The sequence below is a fragment of the Actinia tenebrosa genome, unplaced genomic scaffold (assembly GCF_029948245.1).
Source record: "Actinia tenebrosa isolate PJP-AT-01 unplaced genomic scaffold, QUT_ActTen_1.0 PGA_scaffold0__85_contigs__length_37466705, whole genome shotgun sequence".
In the NCBI taxonomy this organism is placed as follows: domain Eukaryota; kingdom Metazoa; phylum Cnidaria; class Anthozoa; order Actiniaria; family Actiniidae; genus Actinia; species Actinia tenebrosa.
This window is the reverse complement of record NW_028292569.1, coordinates 33884097-33910045: the sequence shown is the minus strand read 5'-3', so window position 1 is coordinate 33910045 and position 25949 is coordinate 33884097. Positions and strand designations below refer to the sequence as shown.

Here is a 25949-nt window from a genome sequence, read left to right as displayed (position 1 = left end):
ATAAAGACGAGGCTGACTAATTTCGAGACAATGAGGCAAGTCATTAATATAAATTATAAACAGTAACGGACCTAAAATCGAGCCCTGTGGAACACCGCTCGTTACAGTTACTGGATTTGAGGTATAGGTTTCAATGGTACAGCATTGACTTCTATCAGTTAAGTAAGAACGAAAGAAATCTAATGCTACTCCACCAACCCCATAGTGCTTAAGTTTAGAAATTAGGATGTCATGTGAAACAGTATCAAAGGCTTTCGCTAAATCTAAGGAAACTACAAGGTTAGTTAAGCCACTATCCATGTTAGTATACCAATCATTTGTAGCCTCTAATAAAGCAGTAACAGTAGAATGTAAGGGTCGAAAGCCAGATTGATACTTAGTTAAGAGATTGAATTTATTAAAATAGGCATATAATTGGTCATAAGCTGCCCTCTCACAAATTTTAGATAAAATAGGGAGAATAGATATTGGCCTATAATTATTTGGATCATTACGATCCTTGGCCTTATGTAGAGGGATCACTTTAGCTCTTTTCCAAAGTGAAGGGAAAATTCCCTTAGCAAATGACGTATTTATGATATTAGCTATGATAGGAGCAATTATGGGAGCAGCTTCTTTTAAAAGCCGACAAGATATGTTGTCCAGTCCTGTGGCTTTATCTGTTGGCATATTGCTTAAAAACTTCAGAACTAAGTCACTAGAGATCTCCACAAAATTGAAATTAAATTCAACTGGTCTGAGGAAATCCTGGAAATCAATGATACCTCTCTCCATCTCTGCGACCAGTGTATTGCCAATTCTGGAAAAATGATTATTCATTAAGTCGGCAATTTCTGCTGGGTCATTAAAAGTGCAATTGTTAATTTTTAATTCAGTGATGGAATTACTTGTAGAATTGCTTCTACCAGTAAGGTTATTTATTGTTTTCCACAGTGCTTTAGGATTTCCATAATTGTCTTTAATTCTAGAGTGATAGTAAGAAACTTTAGATTTCTTAATTTCGTTAGTAACCATGTTTCTAAAGCTCTTATACTCACTCCAGGATTGTTGATCACCAGATCTAATTGCTTGTCTCTTTAAATAATTTCTATGAATAATTAGCTGTCTGATATCTCCAGTGAGCCAAGGAGAGTGGTTATTTCTAACCCTACGTGTTCTCAAGGGAGCATGAGCATTAGCAACTCGAAGAAAAACCTCTTCCCATTGCTCTACCATTTCACTAGGATCAGACAAATTGTCAATAAGAGACCAATCTATGGAACTCAGCTGAGTCCTAAACTTATTCGAATCAAAATTCTTAAAGCATCTATATGTAATATACTTATGACACTTAATATTTGAGGGAACCGCAAATTTCCTTATAGCATATATCAGGCTATGATCGCTCATGCCTAAGTGGCAAACACCAGATGCTACCATGCGGTCAGGCATATTTGTAAATATTACGTCAATTAAAGTACTGGAAGTTCGCGTTACCCTGGTGGGCTCTTTTATAATTTGAAAAAAGTGATAAACATCACAGATAAATTTGACGATTGATAAATTAGGATCAGATTTACACAAATAATTGCAATTTAAGTCACCAATAAGCATTAATTCCTTAGTTTCCTGGTCATAAGTTTGGATTATACATTCAAACGACTCCAAAAAATTTCTGTTACAATTTGGTGGTCTATAAAAAGCACATATGCCAAAAGGTTTACTATTTGGTTTTAAAATTTCAATGTTAATAATTTCATGCTGTTCATCACAATTAACTATATCATGCCTGATCCTGAATTTATTTCTAGAATGAATATACAAACCGACACCTCCACCAGATCTATTTCTGTCTTTTCTAACAAAGGTATAATTATCAATAGACAAGAAATGATCAGAAATAGAGTTGTCGAGTCTAGTTTCATTCAAAGCAAGTACATCCAGCACTTGATCTTCAAGAAGTAATTTAATTTCATCTAAATGCAGTGGCAAGCTGACAATATTCAAACTTGCAACCTTAAAACCCCTCACTTTGGGTATTAGATTATGATCAAGATTGCTGGTAGAGAGAGAGAGAGAGAGAGAGAGAGAGAGAGAGAGAGAGAGAAAGAAAGAAAGAAAGAAAGAAAAGAGAAGGAAAAAAAGAAGCTCCAGATTTCATTCAATCCTGTCATTTTATTGAGTCCAATCCATTTTTACATCATTTCCTGTTAGATAATTGTTTCTCTCTCATAAAAAAAATATATTACTCTGTATTGTAGATCTCTTACATTTCAATCATTCAAAAATGTGTCATTCCTGAAATTTTGTGTATTTAATACACGAGCATATTAACGAGTCATTCAATTGTACAATCTGTACATATTCAAGATTAATGGAGGGTGCATCTTATGTTGAAATACAATTGCAAGCTTACAATAAATGATCATTCTCATGGAGAACAAGTGAAATGAATACGATTCGATCCAGATCTACGTAGAAAATAGTTTTTTTACAATTAAAATATTTAAAAAAAAAAGAGTCGGCCATTTTGAACGCAGTTTTAATTGAAGATTATCAGTCCAGACATTTAAGACACTGATTTATCAATAAATGATAAATATAGAGATTCATTGGATTTCAGATGCACGCTGAGGTAATGTACAAAAGCAAATATTATCCTTGCCTTATTTCCATGTCGTATTTCCCTCGCGAAGAATATAAATTACAAAAGAAGAAGTGAGGCATTTGTTCCAGAATATTATACAATGCGACATAATTTTGATTTCTTTTCCTTTTTTTTCACTTCCTCTTTTCCATTTTCTGTTGGTTTGATTTTCTCTGCCGAGGTTTTTTTCTCGGTTCGTCGTCCCGTATCGCTCGTAGTTGAAGCATCTTTTCTTTTCTTGTCAGCAGATTTGGGTCTCGTTTCCTTGTTGTTGTTATCGCTTTTCGAGGTCTCTTTTGTTGCTTGTGATTCTTTTTCGGCTTCCCTTTCATTTTCTGTCTCAAAAAAGAAGAAGAAGAAAATAAAAAAAAAAGATTTTGAAAGCTCTCAGTACTTTATCAAAACAGGGACGTAAAAGGAATTTTCCAAGAAGAATGGGTTTACTAGGTATCCAATAACCTCATTTGATCACCATCCTCTACTCTCCTTTCTCTATAAAAACGATTGTACAAACGTAACTTTTTACTGGTCCTGATTTGAAAACTCCTACTTCTAGTGTGTTGCGGCCAATCGCGGTTAATTTGGGGGAGAGGATGAATGAGGTCACAGCCTTAAGTAAAAGTCTGTTGTAAAACCTATAGACCCCTTGGGCGAATGAGAATTTTCTTTTTCAGTTTTACATGTATCTGATTCGATATTGTCTCGATGTCTTGTCACGCGCCACCATTAATCAAAGAAATAATACTCAAAGGAAAGACATCAGGTCTGAAAGGGGCATGACATTATGTCCAAGGTAAAGAGGTCGTTTATCGTTTGCCAGTGCTTCTATCTATCTCACCTTCCTTATGCTTGTCAGCCAAAGCCTGCCAGTTTGCCCGGTTATTAACACACCCATCATACATAGGTTTCATACAAGGTTCGAGCTCATAAAACATCTAAAGTTGAAAACAATATAAAATGATTGAAAAAATGAAAAGATTGTTATGACTTGTGAGGTAGCCTTTCCTTGATGGCTAAGTTGTTTATCAGGGTATCGATAAAATTTGAATATTACTAATTGGGGTTTTGAAAACCAACCTTGTAAACCGGCAGACAGATGAAGTCAATGAACCCAACTTGCATCTTTGGAAGTTCAGATTTCTTTTTGCGATCCATCATTGCCTGATGACAGAAATACAAATAAGATTATAAAGCTATTACTACGGAATATTTTTAAACAAGATCACACGAACGTTAGAAAGTGACACCTAACAACCTTTAGAATCAACAAGGAATTCTAAAAGAACATAATTTGTTTTGTTTTGTCCTCCAAATCGATAAAAGGATACTATTAAGGATGGTGGGTACAGTTCGCGACCCATTTTTATTTGAATGAAACTGTGTCAGTTATTTAGAGTACCGAAGGGGCTATCTAAAAACGTGAAAAAATGTGGGGGTCCCCACGCATCCAAGCGAGATAATTGTCATTAAAGACCCGATGACGTGAGCGCATTTTGAAGCACTTCAAAAAATCACATATCCCTTGTGTTTGGCTTAAGTACATCGAAATTTTGCCTAAAATAATCTTAAACATAAATATTTTTCATATTAATAAAAAGATTTGAAGTTGCAAAGATGAAAGTACATTTTTTATCTGCTTTTGGGCAAAAGTAGGTGAAATTTCAATTTCGGACAAAAACACAAAATCAAAAAAGAAACCACTCAAAACTATTTTTATCTTTGAAATAGCGCATTCAAAATTATCTTAAGTGTTTACAAAACATACCAAGAAAATAAAAAACTGGGGTCGCCATGCTTTTTACGGAGTTATAATTTTTTGAATATCAGATTTCAAGCTTTTTTCCAGCGATGGTTACAAATTTCCTCCACCCCTCCCCTGAGAGACGTGGTTGAGCATTGCATTATGGGATGGTAAACATGGCGGACTACTACAAGAACTACTGGATCAAAAATACGGTCACTAAATGTGCTAGAGAATGCAATAAGAAAACCTCGTAGGGATAACTGAAAATTGAACAAAGCCCCAAGATTTTCATAGAAGAAACTAATTGGTTTATAGTAGGTGAAATTTCAGTTTAAAACTGCGTATTCGCATTGAATGTAAAACAAACTACCAAGAGTCCAAACTTTTTTTCGTCGATCAATTCATGAAGTTTAAGTGCCTCTTTACATTCACTTCACCCACTTTTTAACTGCTCCATCAGGCAATCTAACTCAATAATTCGCTCTCCTTCAATAATATTTTGTGTTTGTTTTCAAGTTTTTCTCTCTTGATCTTTTTCGTCTAGTTTTTGTCGCTTCACCGGTACTCTATTCTGACAAATCTACCATCTAGTCGTCGTTTTCTCCTTTTCACAACTTTGACTTTTATTTTTACAGTACTATTTAACTATCCCATATAGACACACATGAAGAGATTGCTATTGAAAAAAAAATGATGACAACAATGATCACGCATTTATTTCGTTTTGTTGTTGTTGATATTTTTGAAAACATTGGAGTTCCTGTGGATTACGTAATGTGCGCAGTAAAAGTGCGCGCTGACAACTGTACCCACCATCCTTAAATATGGTCAAGGATACCCTTAATTAAATATGGTGATTTGAAAAAAGGATACCCTTAAATATGGTCATTTGAAGAAAGGATACCCTTGAATATAGTCAAGGATACTCTTAAATATGGTCAAGGATACCCTTAAAGAGGGTCATTTAAAAAAGGATACCCTTAGATATGGTCAAGGATACCCTTAAATATGAACAAGGATACTCTTAAATATGGTCATTTGAAGAAAGGATACCCCTTGAATATAGTCAAGGATACTCTTAAATATGGTCAAGGATACTCTTAAATATGGTCACTTGAAAAAGGATACCCTGAAATATGGTCAAGGATACCCTTAAATATGGTCATGGATACCCTTAAATAGGGTCAAGGATATACCCTTAAATAGGGTCATTTGAAGAAAGGATACCCTTAAATATGGTCAAGGATACCCTTAAATAGGGTCAAGGATATACCCCTAAATAGGGTCATTTGAAGAAAGGATTCCCCTTAAACATGGTCAAGGATACTCTTAAATATGGTCATTTGAAAAAAGGATACCCTTAAATAAAGGTCTAAATAGCGATTTATTTCTGAATTCAACTTACAATTGGTTCTGAATGAAGCTGTTCTCTCTCTAAGTCACCTTGCTCAAAGAATTCACCTGCCACCAGTTCTGCGGTCTAGAAAAACAAGTAAAAGACAAAAGTTCTTCGTAAGCGCGAAACAAACAAACAAACAAAGATTTTAAAAAAACAACTGGAATATGCCTGTGTAAGTAATAATCCTAGTTTCGTTGGACAACTGCAGCTAATATTTGTATTTATTGGAAAAGAAAAATACCCAAAGGAGAGGGGTATTAACTGATCTGTAGTTTTACTGAACTGCTACGTACCGACTGTTGTATATTCCATGGTTTCGTTATAGCAGCTACGTCACAAACTGTCATCATCATTGCCCGCAGTAGTTCTTTATTAGGATCTTTGCACCAGTCCACCTCGTGCTCAATAATAGCTTTCTCAAACGCGCCACGTTTTCTGTGGAACGCATGCAACACAAAAGTCAAGCGCATAAGAAAACTATTAACTAGTACTGTACGAAGTCGCGAAAGCATGTTTTCCAGTACATACGTTAATTACTCTAAATATCTTGGCCGCGAAACGAAGCAGTACTGGGTATTAATTTATAGAAGTAATGATCATAGCGTTAGTTTTGTAAAGGGTTGGTACGTATGGTGAAAACTCAACTTGATATATTTCATCCTCGGGAACCCAGGGGTAAAGTTCGGTCGCTCGTTTCTCACTAGGTGGATAAATATATACACTTATTTCAATAAAGTTAGTTACCAAAAAACCTAGAAAGCTGAAATCACTGAGGATCATGGGAAACTTTTAATATCAAACAAGTAAAGCTTTTGATACAATTTGCAGCTTGAGGATACTCAGAAGAGTAGAGACTGTAACTGGTAAAAGATCTAAAATCCATCAACAGTTATCAAAGCAGTTGAAACATGTAAAATGTAACTACCCATAACCCTTGTTGGTCTCAGCTTTGCAGCTTTTCAGGCGACTAACTTTATTGAAACTAGATGCATATCTGCGTGAACTCGGGCTTCATAGCAGAAAATTGAAAGAATTCTTCGTGAACATTGTCACCCTTTTTAGATGGTGCAAAGTCTGTACAAAATCAAGCGTGCTAAAAATGTTGAGGATGTTAGACTCCATATTATCCATTACTTGAAACAGCGACGAGTCCTTCCCCATATCCGTCCGCCATTACTCAAGCATGTGCTCATGGCTGATTCTACGCATGCGCATAGACTTTGATTTGACGCATGCGCCTTAGGGCTTCGAGGTCGATTTGTGACTGAAGAGGTGAAGAGGTTGAGGCCCAACGAAAGCCCAATTTATACCTCGGGCATTTCTTCAAAAGCCCGAGTAATAAGTGTATAACTAACTATGAAATATGCATACTGGAAATAGAGCGCCAAATCCGTTGAGATAATAGCATGTTCCAATATTTTGATCGCTTGTCGATAGTCTTCAGAGCTGAGCTCGGCAAAGATATTGTTACCCTGACAATGAAGGAAAAATAAGCGTTTAACAGATCATAGAGATAGATAGACCAGTTAAGCATTGGCATTAATTCTCTTATATTTTTATTAAATAATGCGATAAGGGGTGATATTCTATTTTTACATATATGTACTGTTCAGTTATTGCGCTCTAACAAAAACAGGATGCCCAAGGGAATGACCAGTATATATATATCCTTGAGATAAAAACAAGTATAAAACAAATAATGTTAATAAATAAAACTAATGGCATACAATTTATATATTTTATCACTCAGTTACCTCGCTGTTCAGGATCATGATGCTATGGTCAAAATGGTGATGTTCCATTGTCGATGTGCTATACAGCTGCGCAATTGCCGATTCAGATCTAATATGGATACCAACATAAAAGGTAAACACTTTTTTTCGTGTTTGAAATCTTATGCGACTGATGGTCACTGTTATATACAAGTTGTTGTAGTGCCTCGATGTATGTGCGGATCGCTGGGAATTTAGTTTTGTATCGTCGACTGAGGAAAAATAAGTCTCCATGGTTATTAGTACATCAATTGCTTTAATTCACAATTCAGGACGCAACTAAACATAATACACACTTAGTGTTAACCAATCCTCTCAATCACAACGTAAATATAATAAATTAAACAACATCAAAGCTGTTTTTTGTAAGAGCCCTCCTGAATGTCTTGCAGATCTTAAAACTAGCAGATGAGTATAACGTAGGAAAAATATATCTTCAAATTAAGAATAAATCATGAGATAAGGTTAATTCAGGCAATAAAATCGTGCATCTTGGCGCGTAGCATTTTATACTGCAACTGGCGCAGTATTGTTAGTTCTGCTTGCACTGCGCCAAAAGAGGCGCGTCCTACTGATCATACTTACAACGGAACATCATTGTGTAAAGACGACTAAAATGATTTAAATTTGTACCTCGATGGAAGTTTACGTTATGTTATTATTTGAGACACTCACTTTGATTGAAAGGCGTTGTTGGTTCCTCGGTGATCAAGATCATGACATAAACAAGCAACAATCAGACAGAAACACTCGAGTTCTGAGAAGTACTTCTTGAGTGAACCGGTCTGAGGAAGCGATAACAACATTATAACTGAATATGGATGTTCGACAACAAAAATATTGTCAAGCGTAACAATTAATAAGAAATAATGCGCATGTCAAAAAAGAGTACAATATTTTTCACACATATAAGGTACGCGGTAGAAGGAGAAAAGGACAGATAAGTGAAGAGCTGACTCGGATATAAACATACTCAAACATCTAGGCAGTCGCGCAGACTGACATAAGTATAGACAGAAAAAGGGCGCTTGCTAAGTAAGAAATAAAATCCTCACCGTTAAAATAGTAAACATGCTTTGTGCGACGTTGAAGGCGTGTCTCCAGTTGTGATAGGTGACGGGACGATAGTTCTTCTTGACGCTAAGTAACCATCGATACATCGTCTAAAAACAATTTGGTCCACGTAAATTTCTCAATAAATTGCTCAGAAAGATGTACAAAAAGGTGTGTAACACTTGAGCTATAACGATGTGGTGCTATAAACGAATGTCGGTTCTAATAAATAAGGCCTAGGGCAAACGTCAAACTTTCCATGCACCGAATTGAATTACATCAAAGAAATGCCGCCTCAGTACCACCTGATAACCATTGTTTTTAATGAGTTCGGTGCATGGCAAGTTCGACGTTTGCCCTAGGCCTAACTACATCGCAATTGCTGTTGCCTTTCCTTTTAATAGGGGCGATGTATAACACCAGAAAAGTTCGAAATTCATTCAAACATTTTATGAAACTACGTTTAGTCTTGTTATAATTGGGGAACAAGTTTTCCTTCACCATGCCACGGGACGAACACACACACACACACAAAAAAAACAAAGAGTTTTTAAAACTTTTAAGTAGAATGACAAAGGAAAACAACTGTGCCCGAGATATTGATACTACGCTTTTAAGGCAGAGGAACCATGATTTGTGGCCTTTGGACCGAATTTAGTTTAATTATTCCACTTTACTTTTTATTTCGTCTTGCAATTTTTTGTAGCAACTGTTTTCTAAGAATACCAAACCGTGGTCAAAGATAGAAAATAACATCCAGTCTCACTATTTCTAGGCTACCAGACAGGAATAAAAGATAATATCATGTAATTGTCATGTAAACATGTACAGGTTCTCATTGAAACAACCAGAATTCTCCTCAATTACGCAGTATAGCCGTTTTCTATTCTATGGCTAGTTTGCTATCTTACATTTTAGCATACGAATATGCACTGACCTCATCGCTCACGTGAAATAACTCTTTGTAACCCAGTTCGGAAAACATAACGAACGATGCCAACAGCGTCTCGTCATCTGACAGCAGAGTGTCGTCAAACTCGAAAGTGTAGACCTCGTACTCTTTTGCAGATTTTAGTTTCATGTTCTAATGAAATGAAAAATAGGAATCGTTAAATAAAGAAAATAACAATTGTTAAGAAAAGGTTGTCTTCGCTTTTTTGTTTCGTTTCGTTTCGTTTCGTTTGCGTGTCTTCGTATTTTCCTCTGTCAGAAAATGTCAGAATTGCGCAATAGTACCCAGGGGTCTTCACGACACTACCCAAGAGTCTGTTATTTCAAAAATCGGGGGAAAAAAAAAAAAAAAAAAAACCGGAAAAAGGGACAAACGCGTGAGTAGGTATAACGTATAGGTCACCCATCCAAATGCTAACCCTCCTCAGGCGAGCTTGACTCATTATATCTTGATTGAAGACGATTTATCCACTGGACCACGGTTTCAGGTGAATCAGCATAACAATAGCCGTGAAAACATTGCACCAAATAGACTAGACTTTTTAACATTATTTTTTCAACCGATTCCGTGCGTGGCAGAGATGCAAGGGATTAGCCGATATGGTCTGGGGGCCGGCTGGTCTCTTCCCTGATGCTTCGGCTAGAACATTTTCTTGCATAATTCGTACACCCAAGGGCAGAAGGATTTAATTGCCGTCAGGTCCGAAGTCCATACGCCGCCTCAGCTCTGCGGATGTCTCGGGGGTATGGCAAAGTGGAGTCGATTTTTTATTTTTTCATTTTTATGGATTGGTTCGAATCCCATCTTATCCACATAAGATTTTTTTAAGATCCGTTAAGTTTTTTATTACATTTAAATCTTCAACAATCTGGCAATCTTTTTAAGTGAAAAAATATTTATTGCCGACAAGAACACTTACTGCACTTGGATCTTTGTATCTTATGCCCGCAAAAGTCTAGTGGGTTGTGCCGTGAAGGGGTCTGGGCACTATTGCGCAATTTCTGCATTTTCTGACAAGGAAAATAAGCTGCCACCCCAATAAATAGTATAATAACGAACGATGACAAAAAGATAAGCAAATTAGTTGGTGATTCTGACTGAGAACATTCAATATTTAATCTCGTTGCGTCATGGCGCAAGATCAAATTCACAAATAGTGTGACATGCATAACGCAAAACTGCTTATTTTATAGCCTAAAAAGGGCAGAACCTGCAATTATTTCTATATTATGTAGAGAAAACCTTTAGAGGGAACTTATATGTTCGTTTTATTCATAATAAAGTCGATGTTAGTTGGCACAGAGTGAAGGGAACACCCTTTCGCCTTTTGATATTTACCATGATTCGTGAAACCTCTGCTGGTTGTGCGCTGGCGTGGTACGATAGGACCTAGAAATTAAACAAATGAAAAGTAGAAGAATGAATAAATGAATAAATGAAGGAAAGGAAGAAATGGATGGAGGGATGGAGGGATGGAGGGATGGAGGGATGGAGGGATGGAGGGATGGAGGGATGGATAGATGGATAATGAACTAAAAATACATAGATTTCCTATACCTCCATAGCAACACTCTGTTTTGCAAGCAACTTGCAAGCCTGTTCATACAATATAGTGTTGTGGATTCCTAAGCCACAGAAGATTGCAAATGCCTAAAACATAAAAGAAAAGTTATTATCATGTTAATAATGATATCATAGGTGACTTGCTCAGAGCAACAGGTCGTGCCCAGGGTCTTTTCTTGCAAACGAACGACGTGACTAACCTCAAACAAGCTTTCATCGTTATCGCTGAAGGGTTTTCCGTCCAGCTTATTGAGTAGTTGAGCAACACCTTGAAATGATACATGATAAAAAAATCGAAAAACATCAACCAAATCTTTAGTAATTTGCAAAAAAGAAAATCTTTATTATTATTATTATTATTATTATTATTATTATTATTATCATCATCATCATCATTATTATCATTGTTATAATTCATTGATTTTTCCTTGGTGTCGTAGTGTGAACAGCAGTTCATCAAGTTCATCAATCAAGTTATGACATGCGCATTACGAACTTAGCTTACCAACAATGCTTTGCTCTCTATCAAAGATTGGCATACACAGTATTGATCTGGTCTTGAATCCACTTGCATGATCGGCCTTGACAAAAAAGCAGGTTTAGAATGCTTAAATTTCTATGTTAAGTGGCGCTCGTAACGTCCTGCGCAAACGTCATTAGCGTCGTCGCGCAACGCTCAGTATTTCCAAAGAAAGCGGAGAGTCAATGCGTTCAGAATAAGAGATAACTAGCTAAAAACTAGTGTGACAAATACTAATAAGTATCTCTATGTATCTCTTACCTCTGGATTAAAGCGACTATCATTATAAGCATCTGGGATGTTTAGTGCCTGTTAAAAACAGAAATATTCTAATCATATATAAAAAATAAACACAAAGAGCTAATAATTATTGAAAGATTTAGTAGTGCTTTAGCAGGGGGTTCGACGGGTTCCTTGGAACCCCCTTTTGTCAGATCTTGTGAAGCCAATCATGTTCTTTACGTTAGAAGATTGAATTTGGATTCCCTTTTTGTGAAGCCAATTACACCAGATTTTTCTGCGTGGCGGCCATTTTGGAACCCCCGTCTTTTTTATCCGTTTTTATATAATAGATTTTCACGAAGGCGCGCTCTGATTGGCTGAAGAGCTAAGTTTTATCAGAGTTTAGAATCTGGCACTCTAGTGGCAATGTTTTTCTTCTATACAAACCTGTCCAGAAGTTGCTACCAATGCTGCGATACCGCTGTTCATAGACCAGTGTGTCTTCGATGAACTGAGACAACAAAAATGACAGTAACAAAGCTTAAAATAAATTGTCAGCTATCCGTAGTTTAGATATAAACGTTTGATATTGTTAGACGCCATTTCCAGTGTCCAGTAGATGTTTTTTCAAGCTAAATAGCAAGTTGAATGTTTGCAATAGGAATATACACATGAATTCTTTCCTATCACTGATGAAAAGTGCTATAGATTCTAGATGAGATCAGTAGGTTTCATTTAGCACTCAGCTGACGACCCATCTTTTAATATTCCTATTTATATTCTGTTACCTCTTTTGATCACCTTCCTCTGCTCCAAGATGCAAATCAAAGGCTTTCGAAAATACGACTCCCTAAATAAAAAAAAGATTTGATATTTATTGTTAATATACATTTTGAAACACTCTATTACTCCTAACTTGGTAGTTATATTATTGTATTTTCTCTGAGCATCATTTGATTATTATTTTTTTAATTTAATTTTATTTAGCATTCACCTCACTTCGAATTACAAGCAGATGAGAGGTAAGGGATACCGTCACAGGTTTCCCCAATTGTTATTATTATTATTATTATTATTATTATTATTGTTATTGTTATTATTATTATTATTATTGTTATTATTATTAATATTATTATTGGAAGTGAATGGAATGCATGCATTTAAAAAATTGGAATTTATTGGATTATAGATTATATATATACGTATATCAGCAATGTATGGTCCCATAATTCATGAGTCAGCCATTCTCAAGCTATTTATTCTTAAATGTCATGTAAGGCCTTGTTACGTAAACGGCTTCGTACCTTATTATTCTTGCTGGCTAATTCATCGATCAGGAAAACCATGCACCGTTCACAGCTCAGTAGTTCTTGTGCTTCTTCCATGATGTTATGCACACATTCGTCCAAATTCGACTGTTCTTCAAAGATACCTTTTGCCAACTGAAGTAGAATCTGTGAACAAATAGCGAAAAATTATAGCCTAAATTAAGGGGTATATTGCGTTTATTTGAATTATTAAACGTATAGTCAAAAAGGTGCATTCATGGTCTAGCATGGGTACTTGAATACCATATAAGGCAAACCTCGGGTTTTCCTTGAAGAATGCACTAGATTTTTTTTAGTGTCTGTCACTGTCATTGATGTTTTTGATTGGTTAATGGAATAGTTTACCAATCCCACTCGATTGAGTTTGCTAAAGGTAGCCCAAAAGTACCTGATTCCTTTTATACTCCTGAACAGAAATTTCGAAGAGTTGAGCGTTGGTTATCCCTATGCCGCAAAATGTCAAGTAGTTTCTGAAAACCTAAAAAGACAAATTAACGCAGCATCGCATGTGAATAAAGTTTGTTAGGACTCTTCCTTGATTAGAGGATTTTTAATTGCTCAAGGTTTCCTGTTTTCCTCCTTCCTCAGAACCCAATATACTAAATTCTAATTCGATCTGTAAGTCAGCCGTGCCGTGACTTAGATCAGCCCAGAGGTTGTTTCAGGGGTTCGATCTGTGAGTCAGCCCTGCCCTGACTTAGATCAGCCCAGAGGTTGTTTCAGGGGTTCGATCTGTGAGTCAGCCGTGCCGTGACTTAGATCAGCCCAGAGGTTGTTTCAGGGGTTCGATCTGTGAGTCAGCTCTGCCGTGACTTAGACCAGCCCAGAGGTTGTTTCAGGGTTCAATCTGTAAGTCAGCCGTGCCGTGACTTAGATCAGCCCAGAGGTTGTTTCAGGGTTTTAATAAATATAATTATAAAATATAAATAATTTTAAGCGGAAGACTTGCAAGATTAATTAGCAAATTAAATGATGTAATATAATGTTCTTATAAAACAAGCGCACTCAAATACATCGCGCTTCGTGATAGGATGGGCACTTCATTGAACACGCTGCTTAACCAATTAGAGCGCGTAATATTTTGAAGTTATGCAATGATGTTGTATAAGATATTTTCATTCGAATCTTGAACGACAAATAGGACCACGACAAAAAACACCGGTTTTCACTTATTAATAAGTTACCTCTTCATCAACTTCTGTGAAGTAATGGCTTTCGGTCTTCTTGTTAATGATTTGTGCCACTCCAACCACCTAAAAAGTTGAGCCATAACTGATTAACTAGACCAACCACATATTCAGTTTAGTAATTATATTGTGCTAACGAAATGGAGTGGTTAAAAGAATTAACCGCCTCTAATAGCAAGAATCGGTGCATAAAGCGCGGGCGGAAAGTGGAATTTGTGGATTAGTTTAGGTTTATTATTACCATGTCCACATGAATAGCAACAGCGCATTATGGACGAGGTATGACCTTTTCTTGAACAAAACCGCTTAGTTCTTCAAATAATGTCTCAGAAATAAGAGAAAAACAGCGCGCGGGCACGGAATGTATTGCTGACTGGCAATTCTTATTCGTCTCTTTTCATTACTCAGATCATCTTTGCTGCACATGCGTGCATCGATAACAGTGGTTCCAGCTACCTGCCTTAGCCTCCATCCATACGTATTCGCTGGGATATTCTTGAAAACGATTTTTAAAAAAAATAAAAAATAAAAAAAACTCGCGGCACGAACGCGGTCGTGACACGGAAAGACATATGCCATATGCCAGACCAATCATATTGCGCGAGAATTTACTCTCTATACCCGAAACATCACACGAACAATATTGTCACCGCCAAGGTCATGGCACTGCCAGACCAATCATAAATACGTTAATCAAAATTCTAGAAAACATCGTGGTCACTGCAAGACAAAGATACGGCAGTGAGTTGTTTCCAGTCATAAGAAAACTGCTTTATCATATGACCCGTACGGCCCTGCTCGCGCGCTCTAATAAAACCATTGGAAAAAGTCACGTGATGGGGGGCCGGACGGGTTGACGTAAGCGGGCCGGAAAAACCCGTCCGGCCCTGCTCGAATCCGCGCGCTTTCTTTTTCTTAATTATTTTTATTTTCGTGAGGGTCGTATGATAAAATGCTTATTGACTGAGTTAAGTCGGGCCGTACGGGAAAGTATTTGGCTCTCAGTCATTTGTACGGACCTCGCTGTGCTCGGTCCGTACGACATGACCTCGCGCCAAATATTTTCCCGTACGGACCTCCCACTCAGTCAATAAGTACATAGTATCTATACAGCTAGCCTTACCTCGCCATCATGACTTTTGATTGGCATACACAGAATGCTATGCGTCTTGTACCCTGTTGCCAGGTCGACATTCCGATTAAATCTTGGGTCCTAAAATAAAGATGACATTCAGAATTAGTTTATACTGTTTCTGCCCCCTGCAAGCTGAAAGTTGGTTTTTCGCTGCCGGCAATCAAACCTAATCAGTCGGTACCTTTCTAATTTTTGACTGGCGGCAGCGAAAACCCAAATTTCAGCTTGCAGCTTGAAAACACAGAGTTCCCATGTTTATAGAAAATGCTGTTTTTACAATGAATTACAAATTTCTCGCGCGCTGATTGGTTATTTTTTTATTATCAATAAGAGGACAGACAGATAAAGCTGACGTCAACGAGCGCGCGCTCTTTCCGGCTTCACCTCGTGAATCCACTCTACTTTGACAATGTGATGACGCAATTTAGCGTCAATAAGAGGACAGACACATAAAAAACTGATGTCTATTTGTTTTTTACAATGACAAATACGATAAAAGTTTCTCATTTTTACTGATCAAAACAACCAGCGGAAAGAGCGCGCGCTCGTTGACGTCAGCTTTATCTGTCTGTCCTCTTATTGATAATAAAAAAATAACCAATCAGCGCGCGAGAAATTTGTAAATTATTGTAAAAATATATATAACACGCGGCCGGATAATATAGAATTGCAACATTGCTATATATACCACTTTTACCACTAATATACGTCAGCCTACCAGCCTACCATAGTCATTCCAAAATTCATATCTGGAAGTTTCTTGTCCTCCCCATCTACCGTCGCTACCAGTTTCTCCGCGTCACTGATTGTACACCGAATCAAAATATGGCCACCATTTAAATAACTATTGTTGTGCAACTGATTAGCGACTGACTAGCCTCTCATACATTGGAAAACGCTTTAAACCGCTTTTAACCTCAAAAAAATTAAAAAAAATAATTAAAAAATCGTACAACCTCTTCTGCTAGAAGAAAGATATCTAACTGTACGGGGGGAAAACGTGCAAGGGTTGAGCCAAAAAAATTAATATTATTTACATTTAACCAAAATTCCTGCAAACCCCCCCCTCACAAATAATCTAATTTTTCATGCCTTAGTCGCTAGGCAGTGTAGAACTATTCTATTAGTTATTCATATCGGTCGCCATATTTCGATTCGGTGAATATTCGCATTTATTCATTTCATTTCTCTAGTTTCTTCTATGTCAACATAAACGTTAAAAGAGACAGGTTTAGCATTTTATATTGCTTGCTTTCAATTTGTAATACCAGGGATTCTAGATCATTCTTTGCTTTGAAATTAGCGGGAGATTTTTTCGGTCTATCATTTAATACCAATATCCATTGAAACGAAACTCTCATTATCCTCCTCGCGGGGTTTTACGAGGCTACATCAGCTCCTTTATTCATTTTATCTATGGCGAAGTGCTTTTGTAACCCAGGTGCTTTAGTGTTTGATAGGAAATTGACAGTACAGATACTGAGCTAAAGAAAGAAAGTCTTGTGTATAATGGGATTAAAACAAAACAGCCATTCTTTCTTTCTTTCTTTCTTTTCTTCTTTCTTTCTATCTTTCTAACAAGTGTATAATGCATGCATTTTGTGTACACTTTGTTTCGAATATCCGCTTACGAAAAGCATCGGTACATCAGTGACCCTGTTAAGGAAAACGATTCCTTTATCGCATAAAGGCTCTTTCCACAAGAATTTATGCAAAATAAAGTTTGCGTGGGCATAGACAGGTATTGGAATAACGCGGAACAGAGTCCGCCACAGCCAACGACAAAGTCAATAAAGTTATTTTTCATTAATCACGTCAAGGTTTTATCGTGTAACTGGACATGTTTTGCATGAATAAAAAAAAGAAGACCATGATATTTTGAGATACGAGTTTTTAAGATTTGTTTTCGGAATATGTTGTTTATTTTATTCGAATCTAATAACTTTACAATTCTCAATGCAATGTAGTTAGTTAATTTTCTTTATATTACTTCTCAAATTAAGCTGGAAAAAAACAAAAAACAAAAACAAAACAAAACAAACAAACAAAAAAATAAAAAAAATAAAAACCCAAGATAAAATGACGTTTGTGAAAAAATAGTTTTCGACAAAACAGGAAAACAAAAAAGATCGAAGTCGACTACCAAACACAGGAAGATACGATTGTTAGTGTCCTAGGCGCCTACAATCGGTCTTGTGTTCGTTAAAAACTTGATAAAAAACAAGACGTCAATTATTGGCATAATGAGTGAATGAGAAAAATAATTTTTGAATTTTCCAGCTAAAACAAAAATTGAAAAAAAGTTTGTAATACTAACAAGATAAAAGAAATCTGCCGGGGAAAAATAACAAATTAATTTTTTTTCATTTTGGATCTTCAAATAGTAAACAGGAAAGACTTGCTTGTACTTAATCCCATAGTTTGACTTAGGCTGATTAACTTCGCCTTAGTATTTTAACTTCATTAGTGTACATTACATTTTGAAAAGGCTCGGAACGACATTACCAGACTTAATGGCATCCCAGCTCGCCGGTAGTCTGCTTTAGCCATTTATTGTGGATTAAAGACAGAAATATTTTTTAAATGAAAATCCTATTTTTGATAGAAAAGAATAAGATTATCAACAGATGAATATCTGCAATATTCCGGAAGAAATGGAACGGCTGGTCAACGGTAGGTTGGCTGTGCGGTCTGTATAAATGCGAACACGTACAGGCGTTTTTGCCATCAGCACTATTAGTCTACTTAAGAAGCTGCTCTTTTTCATCGGCTATATAAATACAGCTTACAAAGTACATTTTTCTTAATTAATACATTTGCCTTATGTTTAAAGTCTTGATGCATTCTTTTCATCCGTGCATGGTTAATTCAAATTCGACCAACCGACAAATCGACCGCGTAACTAGAACGAAGAACCCGACCAACCCGACCAACCTTTTTGACCATCGACCACAACTTACCTTTCGCAAACTAATCGGACCTAGCTAATCCCCGGAATCCAAAAAAGCTTCTTTTGCTAATAATAGCCGATCACTTACAAATTAAAAACTTAGTGATGGCATGTTTTGATCCGTTCTTTCCAATCTGATGCATAAACCCCTTAAGGTACGTACCGAAAGTAATAAACATAACTATCGACTTGGAAAAGTGTCTTTACCGTTTTTCGTCTTCAATACACACTTTTTACCTTGGGCGTAACGTTTTTAGCCTATTTTATACCACCTATCATTGTTATCTCTTCGTTTAATGGGTGCGCATGAGAAAGTTTTATAACATGAACATGGATACAACTCCAACAAAGAATCTATTTCTCAAGAGAATGACACGAGGTCTGAAATGGGGAAAATATTACACCCAAGGTGAAGAGGTCAAATTAGATTAAACTTCCTTCTGTCATGATCAACCAAAAAAAATCCATTAGCTAAAATGAAACCACTTTTTTATTTTCCTTTATTAAATATTTTTTCATTACTAGACGTTGGCCACTAACTTCCTGTTAGCTAAAAGGGCGCCTGTCATAAACAAGTGACATTATCTATCAAAGCTGTATTAATACTTTTCACAGAATGAATTGAAATTATAGGGTCCTCGAGGCACTGTGAAATGGTATAAATGACCTTTTCTCTTGGAATTGTTGGTCAATTCTTAGGAACTCGAATGTTTTAAAAAATTCGAATTCAAAACAAGTCATAGCTTTTTCTGGTAATAACTGAATACTAGTCACGTTGCCCTGTATCAGGTTCTTTGAGGCATCAAACCCTATTCAATTATGTAAAGGCGTAGGTACTGCCAACACAATCCTTGGATCATTATTGATCTATCTGACTGAAGAGCGCGCTCACTGCATGTCTATTGGCAGTCAAATGGTCTGCTCTATGATGGGTAAAACTCTTCGGGAAGAAAAAGGAAATTGCAGTAGCCACATAATGACAGAGTGTAGCTTTGTTTATAACAAAAACAAAAACAAAAACAAACCAAGAAAATAAATAAATAAATAAATAAATAAATAATAATGGAAATATCTTTGATTTTAAATCAGATCTTCGGTTCAATTTTTTCAGTGTTGTCGAACACTATATCTCTTTCAGTATTGTATATCTACACATATTGAGCCCCATTTATGCCTGAATATAATGAAATGTTAAGATTAGTGTACAGAGAGTGTGGATTCTTTTGGCTGAAGTTTAACTACTATTAAAAAATTAAAGGAAAATCCGATGCCTTTTGGACGTGTCCTTGTGCCACTCCCGCCACATCAGTTCTTTAATCCAAGGCTTTTCAAAGCCAAACCTACGCTAATCTAAGACAAATCAAGTCGCAACTTGAGTCCTGGTCACATAGATAGAGATGGACCTTTGGCTTAGGAAGAAACGCACTAGCCGATCAATACAAGCTGGTTTTAAAAAGGACGATGGCAGCTGTCGCGGGTATATAGTTCACATGAATACTAAAAATAACATAGATACCGGAATAATCCTAAAACCTAGCTAGCTTCCACATCGATTAGACCTACAATTAACTTAACCCTTATCCACAGTACTTTCCAGAAAACAATTTTTATAGCCCTGCCGGTCTTCACAGCATGGAGCATGAAACGGCCATGATTTGTTCTCATGCCTCCATGCAAACGACAAAAAGCACACCCCTTAAATGAACATTATAAGCGCTTTTATGGTTTAGTTTGCTAAAAATAATAAAAACCTTTGTGTTCTTAAATTTCTTTATTCTCTTCTATGACTAAGTACTTCCAGAGTCGGCTGATACAAGCGCATATAATGTTTTTTCCCCTAAACCCTCGCATTTAGACATCAGTGCGGATGTTTCGGAAATGGAGGAAGTTTAAAAGATTCTAGGGGTTTCGATATTCTGTTAATTTATGAAAATAAACCGCTTATCATTAAGGTGTATTTCTCAGATCCTCCAGACATCTAACTTTGTTCGCAGGTGTAAAATACAATAAAAAACAAGATTAGCTTAATATGCCGTCGTCATTCTGATTGCACTGTAAGATTTGACAACGTGAAGTTGGTACATAATAGGAAAGCTAAATGAAATACCATTCATTACGTACCGAGTTTATCTGGACGAATACAAGAATCAATCAATATGCTGGCATTACTCGTCAAAACAAATACTTCCTGTTGCCACGGAAACGAACTATGTTTCATAACCTACAGGGGGACTATTAATTAGTACAGCGGCTTCAAGCTTAGATATATAGTAGTTATAAAAAAGCTATAATAGTATAGAAATATAATTATTTTACAATGTACAAATATATTATATACGGTTTTCTCTTGAGTTAAGGTAGCGATATGGATTTATTTGACATCGCGATCAAGACATCTATTCTAAATGGAAAAAAAAAAGTTTGTAAATTGACAACAAAAAAAAAAAACCACTTAAAAAGGGAATTTCTTCATCAGTTTTTCGCTATATTTCACAGCCGGAAAGCCGAGCAAACGCGTATTTGTACTTGTCAAAAATATGTATATAAACAACATAGTCGATTGATAACAGAAAAGTATTTTCTTGTATTTTGGATGTTTATCTGTTTTTCCCGCTCGTCTTTCAACGTCTTTCCTTTATTTTTTTAATTTTTTCTTTAAATAATTAGGTAACCAATTATCAAAACATATTCCTTACAATGTAAAGATGATAATCTCTCCAAACCTTTAATGAACACTGATTGGTAGTTCTGTTTGTATGTAAGGCCAAAAAATAGCGAGGCACTATATAGTTTATCTAGTCAGAACGAAGCATGGAACGAAGTAAACTATTAGTTTTGCAAAAAAAATTAAGTGTTTTCTTTTGTGTTGTTGAGGTAATGTTTCGCCTAAGTAATCCTGACTTTACTTGTGAGTTGTAACAATGGTTTGAATCATACAATCTTTATAGCGCATTGTTTAGTATAATCCAGGGTTATTCAAACACTGGCAGTATTCAATTTGAATATAAAATAGCCAAAACAAAACACCAAGATAGTTTATGGACACATTTTTTAGAGTGTCGCTTTTCGCTAGCGTGCACGACGAATCTTTTTGAGTCTTCTGTACGAATTCAATATTGAACGTGGATGGGCGTTTTGTTGATAATATAATAAAGTATGGATGTGCTGTTAATAGTACGAGAAATCTCGAGCTATATCGATAAAGCATGAGCAGACGACACGTTACCTAGGTTACTGTATCATATGATCACTGATATCGCAGTAGTTTGAAAGGTTTTACCCATTCATGATGGGAGACTGATAAAACCAATCCTCGTAGATACATCCCACAAGCGATAACGTCCTACTGTTTCCAACTAAAAATAATACCAAACAACTTTCCTGATTTTGAAAGGCCTATGAATAATTAGACTAAGAGGAAAAAATAAATAATAAGCACAGGAAGAAAAAACGACTTCGGAAAATCCGGATTGGAACCTGCGAATAGTTACGTGTTCTCACAAGATGATTAAGAAACGGTTTGAATGTCTTTAAAAATACTTAGCAAGATATCAAGGTTAATTCTAATCCTTACATTATTACATTCCTGACCTGAAGGCCCTTAATACAAAAGGTTATCCCAAAATGGACTCAACTAAATACACATGCAAAGTTCTCGACCCCTTGCTTGGAAGTTTAAACTGCCGTCGGCACGTTTGGTCCGTAACACTAGAGCTTCTTTAAATTCCTAATCCTATAGAATTGTATTTAACAACAAGGTATACTATAACATACATGATATTATCTTACCGAATATGCGTCTTTGATGTTGATAGCTTCGCCATTTTGTGCAGCAACTCCAGCAATACCAACTCCGAATGGAACCATAATTTCATCGTCTTCAGAACGCAGCGATTCCTCTAAAGTCGATGAAGCTGTTACATCGAAAAGTTTTGACACCAGCTCTCGGTGTTCTTTTTTACCGCGCACGAGGAATAGAGAACAGCGATCAGCTTTTGTCAGGATGCTCACATTGACAAGGATTTTATGACTTAGGCGATTGATGTCCAGTTCGTTTGCAATATCACGAATCAGTTCCATAAAGAGATCTTTTTCATTCATTGACTCTAACTGCGTCTGACTTAAAGTTCGCATATCATCATTTTTACAGAGTATACCCTTGAGTTTCACGTTTGTCACCGACCCCACTAACGATTTCACCCGGTTCGATGTTTTTATACTCTGTCTTTTAACTTCCATAGAACCGCGCGAGCCAGGTCGATGTGACCTTGACAACATCCAGTGATCCACCATAGCGGATGTTGCATTCTTTTCGAAATAATTTTTAGCGAATTCCTCATTTTTGTCAAGAAACTGTTCAACTATCTCAGGAGTGAGTTCCTCCATGTCCAAAGACAATTCCTTCCAGAAGTCCTATGGAGATCCTCTTAGTTCACGCACCAAAAATTATTGTCGTGGTTTCTACCTTAAGGCGGGAAATCAAACGCCAGATCCATTTTTTTCAAGGCTTCTCTTGGTACCGCGTTTACGTTTAGAGAAGAACTCCAGTCAGTTTAACAGAGCGAGCATATTTACTCGTACCTGCTCCGTTGTGTTTACCCAGAAACCTTACCTGATTTGCATCTCATTCACTTACCAATCTGACAATCACGTGACGTCACAATGGATTATTATTATTTTTAATTTGTAAATTGATCGATAGGTCGCGCGCGCAGCCTGTACGTGAAAGGGTAAATGTTAAGAGCACTAGTATTCTAAATGCCTCCAGTATAAAAAGTTGTCAACTATCGATATATTCATGATAATTTATCTCTTGTGTTTTATCGTTTTAATCAATTTCTCATTTTATGGTCTAGACCGAAATTGCAGTTCGTGAATGGCAAACTGACCGAGTTTATTTATCTCTTGCAATGAAATGAGATGATTATTCCAATAGCTGTCTCGCAAATTAAATAAACTTCCAGACATTTCAAAGTTATTAACGTCTATTTGCATATGATGGATACAGAATATGAATATGAATAGTAATCGCAAAAAAATCGGCTTCGACCACAAAGCAATAATTGTTTTATTATTGACGTCTGAATTGAGTGCAGTTCAGAAAAAGCGGTGGAATATTAAAATGACAAAGGGGGGCAAGAAAAACGAAATAAAAATAAAAATAATGAAATGGCTTGTCTTAAAAGAAAATATAAATGGCCACAGAGTCTTTGGACAGCCACCAAGGAAGCTTACATTAAACGTTAAAAATATCCATTCCACTGTTTTTCACTTTGTTTTGGCCGCCGGGTCAGTTTCCGCGGTCTGATCACTCCAAATGGGGCTCAACTCCTTACAAAAAATATCACCAAAGCGGTTCTGGTCGTTGTTTTAAAACGATGAAATTTCTTTCAAGGTTTTGGTATTCTTGAAATATTTAGATATAAACTATTATCGGTACGAGCACTCTAATGAAGTGATCGACAACCAAATGACTCATAGTAATAATAATAGCGCAAATTTTGAATGTGTTTTGTTTTGAAGTTAAGTTGAGATTGAAGGCTTTAAATATGAACCAACATAACGTATGACCGCATTCTAAATGAAATTCAAGCTGTTCGTCGGTAAAGCCCCATTTAAATTTTCATTTTTACAGCGCACAAACTAAAGTTTCATTAAAACTTGCAGCATGAAAAAAAAATGAATATAACTAACATCTGGTTTTTGTTTTACATAATTTTTCACCAAATGAAAAATCTCTTAGGAAGACGGCGCGGATAATGTTCGTCATAATTTGCTTACACTTTCCAGTTCACATGAACACTTTGGCGGCACGATGCGCATGCGTTTTAGCAGCTTAATTTTCTAGAATCATGTGTCGTTGTGGAGAAAGATGCAATGTTATCGAGTCCGTGGGGTTAGTTTAGACACGGTGAAAGATGATCTCGTGAATTGAAAAATACTCTCGTAGATCAGTAGTCTCGTAGATCAGTAGTCTCGTAGATCAGTGTTTATTACCTATCGAGTACTAGGCGCATATATAGAATTTGCTAGTGTGTGGCTTGCTAGTCTTGCTCTGTCTGCGGTTTTCAGAGATGAGTGGTAAATTTAATTGTACTACCAGAAACTGAAGTATCACGATAATGAGTTTCTTAGTTACTTCTTTAAGATACTTGCATATTTTTTAAAAGCCCGACTTCTTTAAGATCCTCCCCTTCCTTGCTCCCTGTACTCCCCTCCGCTACCCCTCAACATCCCCCCTCCCACCTCTTCATGGACAACAACAACCAATTATAAAAGCAACAGGCGACTAATAAAGCGAAAGGATAATCAAAAACCCTTGAGCTGAACCAAAACTCGATTGATTGAAGAAATCGAAATAAATGTATGATTGAAGTGAATTTATTCTTTATCTCCAATACACAAACTGGCAGTTCCCTAATCAGGCGGTTAATTAGCACAGTTATCATCAGCATGACTGATTGATCTTGCTGTCCTTTGGTATTTTATGACACTCTTGTTAGTGCATTTCTTAGGTAACATACAGATACTAAATTAAAATACTTGGAGACTAAATCGCTGGGAATTGAAGGACTCCACCAAGGCCATTAGTCCCATACTGGATGATTGGAGTAAGCATCGAATGGACTAAACATCTGCCAAAACGCCTAAGTACGTATTCCAGATTCATTTATGGATTTCTTATAATGGTTTACGACTGAAAAAATGCACACACACACACACACATACTGACTGATCCTTTAAAAATCAGGTTTTATTAGTTTATATAATTAACTCCCATAAATTAAAAGCAAAATTACAAACCATTTTGTGCTTACGTTTGGTATTGCCAGAAGGCTTATTAATTATAACTTGCTACTCTTTGCAAGAGGCTTTTTTTAAGGAATTCAGACTTATTAGAATGATTTTCAGCCTGACCGTTCATGTTTACGACCTTTTATCTTCTCAGTAAGCGCCAGCCGATTAACTCGATGAAATAGCGACTTCTGATCATTATGAACTGTAGCCCATCGCGATCCACTATTGGTCCTTTATTCCAATACCTTCCCTGTCAGAAAAAATATATAAACGGCTTTTAAGATCATTCATAATAGTATTAGTAATCTTCGGGAATTTTTTATTAAAGTCAGATTCCAGCTATGGCATCGTTTTAAAAATAAGCGATTTCTAAGACGCTATTAATTAACTAAGCTTACGGCTAGGGACCTAAATTACTTATTTTCAACTATGATGGATAATAGTTAACTGTGTTACTAATTCCTCGTAATCCTTTTTTGATTTGTTGGTATTTATAGGATGTAAACTCATGTGCAGTACGGTGTATAATGTGGACTCGTTCAAATGCCTATATGACGCCATAACATATACAGCGGTCCAACATCAAGCAGACCTCCATTCAAAAAAAACCATGATCTTCCACAATAAAGTGGTGATCGGGATGACTGTTGTGTTGAATCTCAACATGTACATCAGTGTTCCGACGCCGCGCTGGCTTTTG

At 36.4% G+C, this 25949-nt stretch overlaps 1 protein-coding gene across 1 annotated transcript; it reads right to left on the bottom strand.

Annotated features, from left to right (window-relative positions):
* Positions 1-2134: 2134 nt before the first annotated feature.
* On the bottom strand, positions 2135-23063 carry LOC116307368 (cGMP-specific 3',5'-cyclic phosphodiesterase). Its single transcript, XM_031717595.2, has 22 exons — positions 22241-23063; positions 15490-15579; positions 14364-14432; positions 13568-13657; positions 13156-13305; positions 12640-12701; positions 12299-12362; positions 11891-11938; positions 11615-11690; positions 11310-11377; positions 11104-11196; positions 10885-10935; positions 9532-9678; positions 8597-8704; positions 8217-8326; positions 7524-7611; positions 7141-7241; positions 6063-6204; positions 5776-5850; positions 3704-3787; positions 3465-3561; positions 2135-2961 (listed from the first exon to the last, which is right to left on the bottom strand). Exons 1-22 carry the CDS (start codon positions 22835-22837, stop codon positions 2720-2722), a joined length of 2652 nt encoding a protein of 883 aa, XP_031573455.2. The 5' UTR covers positions 22838-23063; the 3' UTR covers positions 2135-2719.
* Between the last annotated feature and the right edge of the window lie 2886 nt (positions 23064-25949).